The following is a 14,178-nucleotide window of genomic DNA, read 5'->3' as shown; positions in this document are numbered from 1 at the left end:
TGGGCCCCTCACAGCACTTCAAGTCATACTGAAAGCAACGGGGACATGAAATAACGAGAGTTGAACAGTGTCTCAGCTAAATCAATGAGAAATCAATACTACAGACTGTATTCTGTGGCCTTTGTCTTAGCAGATATACCTCTATGGTTTGCTCAAGTCTACATATTTACATTAACCCTCATAAAGAGCTGAGAAATAATACTTAAATCTTATATTTTTATGATAATACACATAATTCTTGAAAGTATATGGATTATGTGGCTGTATGACAAATAAAATATTTAGTGTGCAGGAATATGGTCACAAATACTAAGACGTACAGCATCCTGGTTCTTTTCCTTCCCTCCTTATATTTGAGCTCGGTGCTATATATTTATTTCGTGTCTTGTTGGAATGCGAGGTCATGATCTTTTCTTGTTTTTGCATTTTTCTCTTCACTCGTACTGTGTGTGTTTATTGTATCGGTGCTCTCACATCTTGGAGATGAAAACACTTTTCCTGCTGCTTCCCAAAAACCACATCAGAACCTTTCATCTCGCTGAAATTACGACGCGTCCATTGAGTATAAGTTATTTTTAGCATGTTCTCGGGCTAGCCTGTGATCAGAATGTTTTGGATTCAAATGAGTTCGGCTATGCCAACGCCAGTCTTTCGCAGCCTTTTCATGCAGTGCAGCTGCGACTTGAAGTGCCTGAGATTGAACAGATCTTAGAGATAAACAAGTTTAATGTGCTAATTTACAAAAAAAAGACTACGCAGTCAGGCAGACAAGGCAATGTACTGAATGCTCAACGTCTTAAACATTTCATCCCACGGTCCCCTCCTCCTTTCTCCCTGCAGTTTGAAGGTGCTGCTATTGTTTCATTTCAAATGAACAACTCAAACGGCAATTACAGCAAATGCCAGCAGTATCATTTGTATGTAAATTTCCTCTTTTATTTATTCCAGGTCAGATTCTAGCCTAACCCCAACCCTGAATCTATGTTTTAGTTTATTGCTTATCAGCCTATGCGTGCAGCACTACCTGATAAGCTGCTTATTTGTTCTATTAAACACTGGATTTTATTTGTAAAGTAGCGACCTATTTTAACTGGACATGGTGAAATCTTTTTATGGCACTGTTTGTACAGCTGATGTGAGTTTAGATGAAATCGAGTGTATTCTAGCCCTCTGTTTTCCTGCCTTTTTGTTGTTTCTAAGTAACACAGCAGCAGTAGCGTTTCTGTGCCTGCAAATTTCGGCGCTCTTAGAATACCAATTCGTGTATTTGTACGTAGCACTAAACACGTTCCTCTAAATCTCTAGAATACATCCATTTCTTTCTCTAATCCGCCCCGAAGAGATGAGGATTTTCTTCTGTGTGACTCTGCATGCCTCAGCCCCCTCCACATGAAGCCAGTTATTTGCTGTAAATAGCTGGCCCTCTCCAGGGAATGGTTTATGGCCTGTGACAGCCGGGATGGTTGCTGTACTTTACAGTCTACTAGTGGCCTCCTCTTTAATCTGCCTGCAAAACGTTTGCTTGTTTTTGCTTTTTTAAACTGCTAGATTAAAAGATATTCTGTACTGTACTACATGTACAGCATAAATCATACTTATCTCGCAACGAGGTATGTCTGTGTATGAAGTAAAAAATAGCTTTTTGTATTTGCTATAACAGATTATCTTCTAATAGTGGCATACTCAATAAAATGCAGTACAAAATATGTCAGCGTGGCAGTAAAGGATATATAAAGAAAACCTGGAGTTTGATGTAAATAAAGATGCGCATACTATGAAAATAAAATGTGTTAAGGGCAGCGAATGAGCCTTGACAGAGGGATAAAGCTTTGTTCGAGATCTGCACTGAGATACAACTGAGTCATGAAGCCGAGGTGATGTGTAACTCTCAACCTGAGGCTAGTAGATGACTCACTCATTTGGCTTTGAAAAGTATTTGAAAGTGCTGACTTTCATTACTCATAATTTATTCTGCTCTGCTCACATTCCACACAGAACTAGCTGTAAAAAAAAAAAAAAAAGAATGCATGCACTTAGTTGTAATTGTACCAAGGATGCACAACAAGCCTCGGGTGCTTGCATTCCACGGCCTCTTTGCACAAACACAGCTGCAGGAGCAATAAAAGCAGCTTCAGCAGGTAGAACCTTATAAAATGGGCTTGGGGGATGTTCGCCGCGCTTTCTAAGCAACGTTTCAACATATGGAACGGGACCGGTGCTCTGACTTTTTGATGCAGACGGAGAAACACAACAATGCGCTGGGGTGAAGGAGTATGAAATTGTTTGTGTGAAAGCATCCTACAACTCCTGACAGGAAAATGAGTTTTCTTATCAGAGTGAGAGTGGGAAGTGTTGCCCTCAGCAAGCGACCTTGTTTATGCGTGAGCTGTTTGGTGTAGTCTACGGACTTACAGCAAATTAACTTCAAGCTGTTCAACTTTGCGTTCACGTGGTACTTTATGGATTTCTTTAACTCGAAGATTCCTTGAAAAATCACCGACATGCATTTCGCTGTGTGCAAATATAACCACTGAGAATATCTGCACAGCAATCAGAGCACGAATGAAACTCCTGTATAAATGCATAGCTGCTACAAAAACATTTGTTCATGCATTTAAATAGGAATATTATTTTAATGATGGGCACGTTCCACTTGTAGTTTCTGTTATTGCGCCTGTCTGTTACTTTCTCTTTCTGTGTCACTGAGTATTAATCTATAATTCTTTGAATAGCGTTAGGGTCTTTAAAAAAAATGAGCTTAGACATTTGACCCCTTGCCGCTCTCACTTTGCTCACCCGCTGTTGTAGTTCACGAGGATTCCAGTCTCCCTCTCCCACTCATCTAAACACTATCAAAATGAGAAATTTAACTTTATAGTATGCTGCAGTCTGTCAGGATTTAACAAAAAGTTAGATGCCTTTGAGGCAGAAGAAAGGGTGAAGGATTAGAATTTGGGACCACACACCTCTCCAGTCTTTGTGAGCTGGTTTTTCATTCTTCCTTTGCGTATGAACGTTCATGTGGTAGTCACAGAAAGCGGCTCAATTCTAGACTTTTTACGTCTTTCAGATATTTTTACTTGAATGTCATTGAACTTTTTTCAGCCCTTATGACAGACATGACAGGCAGATGACAGAAGAGAGTGACAAGAAAGTAGGAAAAGAGCAAAGGAAATCACATGTAGGAAGTGGTCAGGGAGGAGTCAAACCCAGGCTCCTGCAGACTTTATAACATGTGGGCCACCTGCTCAACCAGGTGAACTTTAGCAACAATCCGTCAAGAAACTTTTTATATTTCAGCTAAAATAAAATGGAAATATTAGTCACACTCACAAGCTTGGAAAAAGACACTGGTTGCAGATTTGAATCTTACGCTAAAATTAGATTCAGTCCTAAACTTATAGCTTCATGAGGTATGTATTCCCACATCGACAAGACTGCTAAAGTTGAAGCAGGCTACTCTGTGGTCTGACTGCATTGCAGAGCCAGAAGCTGAGAACACATTACATGTGCTCTGAACTCCTACACTGATTCCTTGTTACTTTTTATATTGATTTTAAAATTCTTTCCATCATCTGGCTATGTAGTACAGGTCCTCGGTGTTACAGTAAGTCTGCTAGTTGCCTGATGAAAAGCTTTAGTGAGGCTGTCACAGGATCTTGGAGGTGATGAAATACCTTGGAATAAGTATGATTTTTACTGTTGTAGTCTAGTATCTTATTATAATCTTATTGAGGTATTTGAGACTTCATATTTTAATCACTTGTGTATTAATGTTTTATTCTTTTTAATCTAGAATTTCTCCTTTTTACCTGTCATCCATCAAAGAAGCATCACCTTACATGGCAAGTCCTTTAAAGCTACTTTCAATTGCTCTGCTTGTGGGTCACCACAAACAGAGGCACCTCTGCAAGTCAGAGTTGGACAGATGCCCTTTCTGACACTACCCTTAAGGGAATCTGTATCATTGGCTGGAGGTGAACCAGCAACCTTTCACATACCAAGAGAATGTGGGAATCATTAAACTACAGAGGCACATGATGAGAGTTTAAAGTGAGTTCTTTTAAGTAAAGAAGAAAAAAAAACTCAGTTTCAGCTTCTCATCTATCCAAAAAGCTTTCGCAGACCAAAAGAGAAAAGCGTCTTCCTGAGATCAAACAGCATTTGTGAGACTCTAGAGCCAAACCAGACCACGATGCACTACTATAAAACTCTGGGCTTGGAATTCAAGTGTGTGTGTGTATGTGCACGTGCATGTCTGGAAGTACAGGTGCTTTGTGGTGCTTGCAGGCAGCAAGGTGAAACTTTCAGGGTCCCTGGGGGTCTCTGCAGTAGATCAAATGTAGTAGAGCCATTCCTTTGCTTAATTGTGTAGCATGTTTGAAGGAGCTTACTTGAGCAGAAAATTGAATATAAAACACTTGAGTCATCAGACTCATACATTATCTTGCGAGCGCAGAGGGGGGGTTGGGTAAAAGGAGGGCTTCTGTGGAGATGAGAGAGAGATTACACTGGGCGTGTGTGTGTGTTTTGAGGAATGTCATCCTATTGTCAGCAGACAAAGGCAGTTTATATTTGCTCATTGTAAATCAATCTAGTGTGCATAGTTTACTCAAAAGAATAATCAATATTTAAGCATGTCTGTACACGAGGGGAAAAAAAAATCAGCTACCACATTTTCCATGCCATTTTTCAACTTCAGTTGAAGCTGGTTGACATTTGTATGAATAAACCTACAACATATCGCAAGGGTTTATTTGTGGCTCCAAAAGGATTAAAGCTAACTTCTTTGCAAGAAATTGTGAATGACCCTTCACCATGAGACCAATACAATGTTCTTACAAAATCAATTTGTGTTTAATTCAATGGAAAGAGGAAAGTGGGAGATATAATTCCATCCATCAAATACTACAGCTATCAGACTAACCGTCATCTTTGAACATCAGTTTTCTTTACCTTGAATAAAAGGTTGTTCGTATTGAAGGTGAGTATATGGCTCCTAATTTTATCAACTCAATTGCTTTATAGCAAAATGACCTAGTTTCTTTTTTATATTGTAATGAAGTAAAATGCTAGCAGTGGACCATAACTGAAGAGGTGATCATCCCGAGGCTGAGCTCACTGTGAGACATTGAACCTTATTGATTTGTCATTCCCTTGTTGGGAAATTGTTTGGGTTATGACAGAGTCTTCATCCACAGCCATCATTGTCACTCATAATGACCCCTGCACCTTTATTCCTTCCATCTGTCTTCTCTGTCTCACTGCACAGACTGAACCCCGTGTTCGATAACCCATTTATTTTACCTCATTTTTCACTTTTTTGTAATGTCATTCCTCTCTGCAGTGAAGTGTAATAGCTAAGACCTAATGAGATTATTTGAATTATTCCAGTTTTAAGATATTTTCATCCAGTGCTCATCTTCTGTATTATCTCTGCTTTGCACCAACATTATAAGTCTATGTCATCTCCATGGACCTCAAGGATGGGTCAGATATATACGGGTTATATAGTAATAAAACATATTAACAAACCTGGGCTCACAGCCATCATCTTCCCATCCAATAGAGAATAGATTTATTATAATGAGACTGATGGTGCTGTGTCTAATTGCTCTTTTGTCTGTTCAGTTCTCTGAGGTACAGATAGAGGGAGAGGGTTGACCCATAGCTTCTTAAATAAATCCTTTCACTCCAAAAATTAGAGCCACTGCAGTCATCCTAAATGACACTGTTTTACATATTTTCTAAATATATTACCAAACTCAAGTTCATCATTCAGTAGCTCTATAATAAGAAGCCTAGTAAGGCTAATCCTTGGTGTTTCTCCTAAGAGATAAACCTATCTTTCTATCTAGCACAGGGCAAGAGTATATATATCTATATATATAAATTCTGTGCCTTGTATATTTTGTCAGAAGCTCCTTTTCCATTATTAATTTTTTTTCAATTGCCTTTTTTTAATTAAGAAAGAAATAGAAGTTTCTAATGAAAAGAACTGATCTTTATTAATTGGGCTCACTGCTCCGCTGCTTTGCTGAGGGGGCTGTTATAAAACGTTCTCCGGAGTCACCTGACGCTTCATTTATCATCAGCTGGAAACCTTCCCTTTAGGGCACAGAGCAACTCACACGCACTCAAACACACACTCAGATGCACACAAGCGACTGCAATGCCGATGTCATCGCAGTCTTGTCATAGATGCGATACGTTTCTCCATCTGTCTAAAGCCTTGTCTGTCTTGGTCTCTCGGGATTTGATCACAAGTCGGGTGCAATGCTCACCAATGAACTAGTCTCAAAGGGACCTTCTGAATGTTCAGGTCAGCAGTAATCGCTCATGTAGCCACCTGGTTTGGTGGTTAAGCTTTATACCTCTGGGTGCCATTGTGCTCTGAGGTGAGCTTTAAATCACAAGGTGATGTGCCTAGCTGGAAGTGCCTTCAGTCAATATCTGCCAGAGATCCTTTAGTTGGACTCTCACCTCTCCAGATTATCCTTGTATCTTTAATTAATGTCAACTGTGGAAAGGAGAAGGACTATTCTTGGGTAGTCAGTAGGTAGACTGACTGACCAAATTATGTATATTTCTTTATCTCAAGCATTCAATCAACAGGTATGTAAAGGAGACTTACGGTTCCTGACTTTGGGTATGTGTGTTTGCAAGATTTGTTTTGTCTTTTCACTCTAATGTCTATATTTTTAATTAGCTGTCAGCTAATAAACAAATGTTTTTAACTGTGTGTGTGCCAGTGTTCCAGGGTTACATTACAAGTCACCCAATGCCAAAGAAAAATATGTCACAATTTTATTTTCACTCGCAGCTCCATGTCTCAAATCGGCATTGGCCAAAAACGTTTGCATATATACATAATCCACTTACGCTCCTGTGCTTGGTCTCTGCATTGCTGTCCATACTAATTATAAGCACTCTGGTTCACTGTGGTGGCATATCAGGCCAGCTGACTGGGAATTAAGTGGGGGTTCCTGTGGGTATGTCTATGCCCTTTGAGTCGCTAAATCTCCTCTACAACCGCCTCTCCTGCTGCAAACGCAGGTCACAGGTTTGCTGGGTCTTATTAAAGTATCGCCACAGGCAATAAAAGAACTCATATTGCCTGATAATGCTCTCCTGGAAAATCCTGGGTCTCCGTGATAGCGGCTTAAGACTACAAAGCAACTTCATTTCTTAGGTTACTTGCTTTGGCAGAAAAGACACTCTTGCCTTTTTTTTCATTGTTTGTTTTGCTGTGTTGAATAGAGTTTAACACAAAGACGCTTTGCACATCAGGTAAAGTTTGAAGGCAGCCTGAACCATTTACATTAAATTATTTTATTACCTGTTATGAAAAGGGTTTGTCTCCATGTATGTCTAAATGTTTTCTGCTCATTAGCTCACTGTGTAAGTTTTTTTTAATACTTGGCACAATAAATACAATTCATTTGAGCTGCTGCTTGCAACACGAGTGATTTTAATTAGCAATGCTTTTATTGCAGTGGGCTTTGCACTTCCACTGTGCAAACTTTATCTCTTTTATGTGCCTCCTGCTTTGTGTCTTGCTAAAGATTTTCAGCTATTAAGCTATATTGCCTGTTTACAATCATGTTTTAAGCAGATAAAACAGGATGGCAATGTTTTCACTTCTTTGCAATCGGTGGGGACAAAGAGCTGTATCGCTGTTCTGCAGCGATCCATCCACATTGCTCCGTCCACCTTCTCTTGCTTATCCAATTCGGGGTCAGGGGGGAGGGGCTGGAGCCTATCCCAGCTGTCATAGGGCGAGAGACAGGGCACACCCTGGGTAGGTTGCCAGTCTGTCACAGGGCCAACACAGAGAGAGAGACGACCGTTCACTCTCACATTCACACCTACAGCCAATTTAGAATTGACAGTTAACCAGACCTGTGTGTTTGCATGGGTCTGTGGAAGGAAGCCAGAGTACCTGGAGGGAACCCACACAGACATAGGGAGAACATGGAAATTCCACACAGAAAAGCCCTAAACTGGATCCGAACCCAGGACCTTCTCGCTGTACTAACCACTGCACCAGCACACCACCCTCCCATTGCTCCATCTAATGTTAATATGGAGTGAAAAAGGCTTCAGGAGTGTAGGAGCTGATCTAAAAAGAAGTCTGCACTCAGCCTGCAATCATCACCACTGTCTGATCGGAGAGCCGTCCATCACCACCCGCAGCTCTTATTGAACCAGACCCCAGGAGAAGTTAAGACGCTCCCTCCAGCAGCAGCCCAGAGTGGCGGTCTGAGTTATGCCGTCACTGTTATTGCTCCACTGGGATTGCTAACATAGACAACTGACCTGTTCCTTATACTGACAGATCTGGTCTGGTGATTGGCAGGTGCCTGTAGCTGATGTGTTTAGATATTCAACCGTTGCATTGAACTGATCCTGACCACCCCCTACCCCCACCCCCACTCCCGGTGGGCCTGGGGATGTTCAGGTTGATATTGAGCTGTCAGCCGAGTGGCAGCTGGTCCTGACATGTCTGCTTCACCCTCTAGTCTCTGGAGGCCGCAGCCCAGCCAGCCATTTGTAATTAAAAGTGTATAAAGGCAGATCAAGCTCCTTCCTTCTCTCTCCATTTAAAATGCCAGAAGGCTGAAAAGGAATCCACTAGATTCCCAGGACCACCAGCCTCCCTGGAGAGTGCTTTCATTTTTAAAACCTGAAACAAAAATTTCACGATTAGCCCTTAATTGTGTCCCAGGAGAGCAAACATTGAACACAATTTATACACATTCTCTCTTAAAACCATCCACAGTTCTAATATGTGTGTGTGTGTGTATATATATATATATATATGGTACCAAATATTACATTTATGTTGGTAATTAGAAAGCCAGATCTGACGTGTCCCCTAAAGAATCGTCGTCAACCGACTCGCAAAGACATTTCTGGGTGTTTTGCGTTTTAATTTTAATTACAGATTTTTCATTTAGCACTGATTTAAACTTGTGAAAATGGATGGTAAAGCCGAGCTCTAAAAGCTGAAGTGAATAACTTCGAAAAGGAAAATCTGTGCAGCAACACGGGTCAGAGATAGCTGACATGCTTACCTAAATCTACTGCAGGACCGCATTCAATTCGAAGCATGAACTCAAATTTATGAATTTGTTTTTCCATCTCGGCTGTGTCAATACCAAAGCACTCTACATATCTATCAGGGACTGACAGATAGCCACACCAACACAGAAAGCCTCGATCTAGATCTAGAACCCACCATCCATGACCTTCATGGTGCTTTTGCATTTAGGTGGACAGAAGCCATTCTCTGCTTCAAAGGATTTTAAAATTGAGGTCTTCAAAGGTGCAACGTAGATGTCTGAGGCCCAAAGAGACCCTAAAATTTCATCCAGCAGAAATCCCTACTTTCTAATACCCACGTCTTCCCTGTCAGAGTGAAACATGAGCCCACCGCTATTAGCATAGAGAAAGCTTGGCTGTCTCCAGAGCTGCTATTGTCTGTCTGACTGTGACTATCTCCTCTCATCTACCTGCTGGAACTCTTCGTCCCTCCACTTGCTGCAGTCACACGCTTTCACTCAACGCAGTCAAACTGGCCTCATATACATATTCACCAGGAGCGATGTTAACGTGCGCTCTCATTGCCACAGAGTCACATTTGCCAGTGGTAATGCTTCTATATTTCAGATTTTATTAAGACACTGAGGTGTTATTGATGTGGCAGCTGCTCTCTGGCTCCAGGGCAGTACTGCTACACTCAGTAAGAAGAGTGCTTCTGTTGCCTAAAACGGACACGCACTGCCTTTTTATGTATCTACTACACATTATGTAATACAATACTGTATCACATATGACGATGCACTTAACACAATTAAAGAAAGTCTTCAAGCAGTTTATAAAATCTCTAAATGAGTTCTACAACACTCTGTAGTAGATCAGAATTTCCGAATTTCCCAGAGGAACCCACCCGAGGGATTAATAAAGTTTTATCTTATCTTATCTTATCATTTCTACTTATTAGTTGAACCAGTAAGAATGGATCATTTTTTATGTTGCAGTCTGGCAAACCATAATCTATAGAATAATCTTGAGAAAATAACACCAAGTCCCAGTCATTAAATAGCATCCTCTCACGAATGACCACCACATTCCTGAGTGCGTGTACGTGAACGTCATCGTTATTCCTGTGTTTTTCCATGCAGCTTACAGAACGCTCGTGCAAAGGCGCCCTCCCTTGCCTGTGTCGAAGCCCCTCTGGTCACTTACCATCGCGCAGGGCAGCAGAGTGGAAACACAGCAATCCTGGCACTGCCAATACGCACTCTGAGTTCATTCACCGTAGAGCGCACCAGTCTCCCTGTTCCATCTGTCACTCTTCTCTCGTAATCCTCTGCTCCGGTAAGCGATCGTACTGGAGCAGGAGACGCATCTTTGCTCAAAACATTGTGAGCACTTGGAAAAAAAAACACTGCAATAGGTTTGTGTTTATAGTGACTGAAAGGGTAATACCAGTATTTATCAAGCTTGTGGCAGTCATGAGTTCTCCAAAGCCTGCAGACAGTCTCTTTAAACTGAGACATTAGAGGCGATTTTCTTGTCTACCCTCTGGTATTTTAACAGTTTCTTTTTATTGTGTTTATTATTTCTATATGATCATGAGTGTGCATTGTTATGAGTCCAATTTAGCTTTATCTTATTTACTTTTACCAGTGGTGCTTGTCTTTGTGGTGAAGTCGAGCATTTTAACACTGGTGTCTGACTTTCTTGCTTTTCTGGAAACCTCAGATGGCCATTGTAGCCCTGTAGTGTGCAACTTGATTTAGTAGTATTTGTATATTGAACATTCACCATACATGATAATGTCACTATGCTGTGTGCAGGCTAAATATAAACTCCAATTTATCATATCATGCTGTTCTCATTTGGGGTTTTATTGCTCACAGCAGCTAAACCCCTTTTTATATGGTTTATTTATTTATTTGCAAAGTATAGGGGGACAATAGAGCATTCTGAAGTAATTACACTGACAGCAACAGACATGTAAATCAGACGAGATGCTAACCCACTCAAGTCTGATTGGACTGGAAACATCTCCCCTTGCTTACATCTCTGACATTCTGACATGCATTTGGCAGATTTGTGATGCAGCTTCCCCAAAAACAATGCTTTTCTCACTCCTCCCTGACTCGTGTACTTGTTCTCTCGCACTGCCATATGTCATAATAGGCTGAGGCAAATCACTTCCAGCTTAGAGCAGATATAGTGATTGTATCAAAATGACCCCTAACAAGCTGTCAGCTCACATTTCATAAAGCATGCATCAGCACTGGGCAGCCTGGCATCCGTTTGGACAGTCCAGACAGGTCCTACTCAAGCCGTGTTATTTCTCTTAGTTGTCTGCCTCTCCGTGTTTCCCTGACAGTTTGACTTGTTGTCTCATACTAAATGATCGAGTGGTTTAGCAGTTTGATAGGGACTCAAGTGCAGTGTTGGACAGTCAGGAGATGTCTGCTCATTTCATCATGGACAAACAAGCCTCTCCCTCTCTCTTTATTTCTCTCTTTTCTGGTTATTAAGTCGGATCCTGCTGCTGAAATCTTCAGTTCCATAGTTACCACGTAGAGGGAGCCCGTGCGTGTTGAGAAACCAAAGCGTGGAAATGCTGAATGAGTGAGAGTGTGTGTATGAGAGAGAGAGGGAGAGAGAGAGGTGGACGAAATCAAATCGTAGGGGAGTAATAATGTCAAACAAACCAGCAGCAAGATAATCCATTCGGACTGTGCGCCAGGTTTAACAGACTCTCTTTTCGTTTTGGAGCAACTTCGGACAACTCGATGGGAACCTGATGACCCGCTGACTGCTCGGAGCTGCGCGACAAGTTGCTGTTGGGGGGGTTTAAAAAGAAGGCTCACTATTTTTAAATGGGTACAGAGAAATTTCGGGGGGCGTGGACGTGAGAGGAGCAGAAGCAGCAGCAGAGCAGCATGTTGGCTCTTGGCTCCAGTTCCAGTGTGGTGATGTGCCGCCTGGAAGAAGAAGAAGTGGTCTGCGCGTAGACGGAGCGGTTGGACGCGGAGCCCTGTGATTGTCAGGCGTCGGCTGCGGACTTTCTGTCATTTTGAAGATCTTTTGGTATTATTTGGATTTCGCTTGCTGCCGTTTTGGCGACAGAAAAGGACTTAAGGGGAAGGAGCAAGAGCTGTTAAAGGCTGCCCCGCGTAAGGAATGAAATCTGGCCACGCTACTGCTTCAATGACAGTTTCTTTTTTAAATATATTTGTTTAATGGAAACGTAATTATTGGTTAAGTGGCTGCACATAGTAAGTTACCGTAGTCTGGTAAAATCGATGATCAAGTAACGTGGCTTGAAAGCTGCCCTCAAGTAATCCCCAAGGGTTCTTCATTTGTAGTCTAAATACTGACAGGTGTTTGTCATTCAGACCGTGTCAGAAAAAGTGTTTTATTCAGTCGTTTTTTTTCAGGATTTCATCCACATCAGACTTGGTTATGGTAACCAGACCTTTGGAATGGCTCGTGCACAATTATTTTGATCCAGTTATTTGCGCCTCTCACGCTCAAAGGAAACACGCGTTATATTTGACCACCTTACAATGCGTTTGAAACGCGGAATGGGAAAGCAACGATCACTTTAGCGTCTTCTTGCTCTTGAGTTGTAGCCGATTTGGCAACAGGCAAAATGACAAGCAACGGACCTGTCATCGTCTACGAGTGGCTGAAGACCCTCCAGCTTTCCCAGTATGTCGAGTCCTTTGTGGATAATGGATATGACGACCTCGAGGTTTGCAAACAAATAGGAGACCCCGACCTGGATGCCATCGGCGTCTATATCCCTCATCACAGGCAGAGGATTCACGATGCTGTGCGGAGGCTGAAGGAGGAAGCCAAAGAGACAGCCAGTGGACTGTATTTCACCCTTGAACCCATGCCACCCGCGGCCGAAATTTATAGCGGGCACCTGGTGGAGTGCGAGTCTAAACTGCGGGGATCCAAGTCTTGGACCGAGCCCATCAGTGACCGGGTTGGGCGAAACGGCGGGTACATTGGGGCGCAGAGGAACCTGACCCTGGGCAACAGGAGGGAGCTGATGATTTACCCCAAGCTCAAGCTGAAGATCATGATCAGGGATAAACTCATCAGAGATGGCATCAACCTCGCCAAGCCGCCCTACTCTAATAAGGTAAGAGGAACGCCGGTGAACTCTGTGACCTCATCAAATCAGTTAATGAAAGCACAAGATATACAGGCAATTATGCAAACACATACTTTAAATTAACCCACTTAACAAGCAATTTAGTAGGATGACCACTAAAATGTAAGCTTTTCCGTTTTTGCGCCTAAATAAGTCTTATTGAATTTTGCTTCACTGCCATTATCAGGTGAAAATTACAGCAGATTTAAGAAACTGTTCACAACAAGAGTCAAAGAAATCAGCCAAAGCCGAAAGAGTAAAGCTTTTTAAACTAAACATGGAATAAATCCTTTCCGAAAGGGTTGTTTTGTAGTGTGCCTGAGATGCTTGTGGCAAGGAAGGTCTGTCACATGTTCACATAATCTATCATTCGGTTGAAAGATTGCCCTCTGTCAGCTAAAAGGTGTTTATCATATTTCAGTGACGTGTTCAACGTCATCTAAAGAGCTGAGTCACAGGCAAATGTCAGTGTGATGCCTAAACATTTTCAGGACCATTGCACTTTGCAGAAGTGTGAGTACTTGCTGTCATTGTGAATGATGGGAGTGAAGTTGCTGCGGATCGATAAGAAGAGAGTAGAGCCTGAGGAGCTTTCACCCTGTCTGCGATTCCTTGTGGGGAGGAATTTACACCCTGATTATTAATCCACTCTGACCTCACCTGTCCCCCGACTTGCTTCGACATTCAGTGTGGGTGGATCAGCCAGACCCATGGGGCTCAGGCCTAGCTCTTTGCCTTGATGAATTGGCAGCGGGCTGTCGATTGCAGGTGCAGTAAATGAAGAGAGCCCAGCTGGGTAGGCTATTGCTGTCCGGTGAGGAGCCAGACTGAGAGGGCCTCTTATTTTCACAGCACTGATAGTGACCTTTCTTCAGAAGTGTTTGAATCATATGCCTTACCAGCTGAGAGGCCTCCACTGAATTACTGCTGTTTTCATAGAGCAGGGCTTTTTTGAGAGGAGCCACTGAAAAGGAGCAGGTCAT

At 42.1% G+C, this 14,178-nt stretch overlaps 1 protein-coding gene across 4 annotated transcripts in view; it reads left to right on the top strand.

The window, feature by feature from the left end:
* Nucleotides 1-11,673: 11,673 nt before the first annotated feature.
* Nucleotides 11,674-14,178, top strand: part of sash1a (SAM and SH3 domain containing 1a) — a gene marked incomplete at its 3' end in the record, with an annotated part of 169,927 nt that continues 167,422 nt past the window's right edge. For 2 of the 4 annotated variants that reach the window (XM_080882101.1, XM_080882100.1), the window contains exon 1: nucleotides 11,685-13,183. In XM_080882101.1, the coding sequence (XP_080738227.1) occupies nucleotides 12,683-13,183 (501 nt within the window). In that variant the 5' untranslated portion in view covers nucleotides 11,685-12,682. Of the gene's footprint in view, nucleotides 13,184-14,178 lie in introns of all 4 variants that reach the window. The other 2 variants (XM_080882107.1, XM_080882104.1) reach the window with 2 other exon arrangements.

The sequence above is a fragment of the Rhamphochromis sp. 'chilingali' genome, assembly GCF_963969265.1.
Source record: "Rhamphochromis sp. 'chilingali' genome assembly, chromosome: 5".
Classification (NCBI taxonomy): domain Eukaryota; kingdom Metazoa; phylum Chordata; class Actinopteri; order Cichliformes; family Cichlidae; genus Rhamphochromis; species Rhamphochromis sp. 'chilingali'.
The sequence above is the reverse complement of the archived record's forward strand: the minus strand, read 5'-3'. Positions and strand labels throughout refer to the sequence as shown.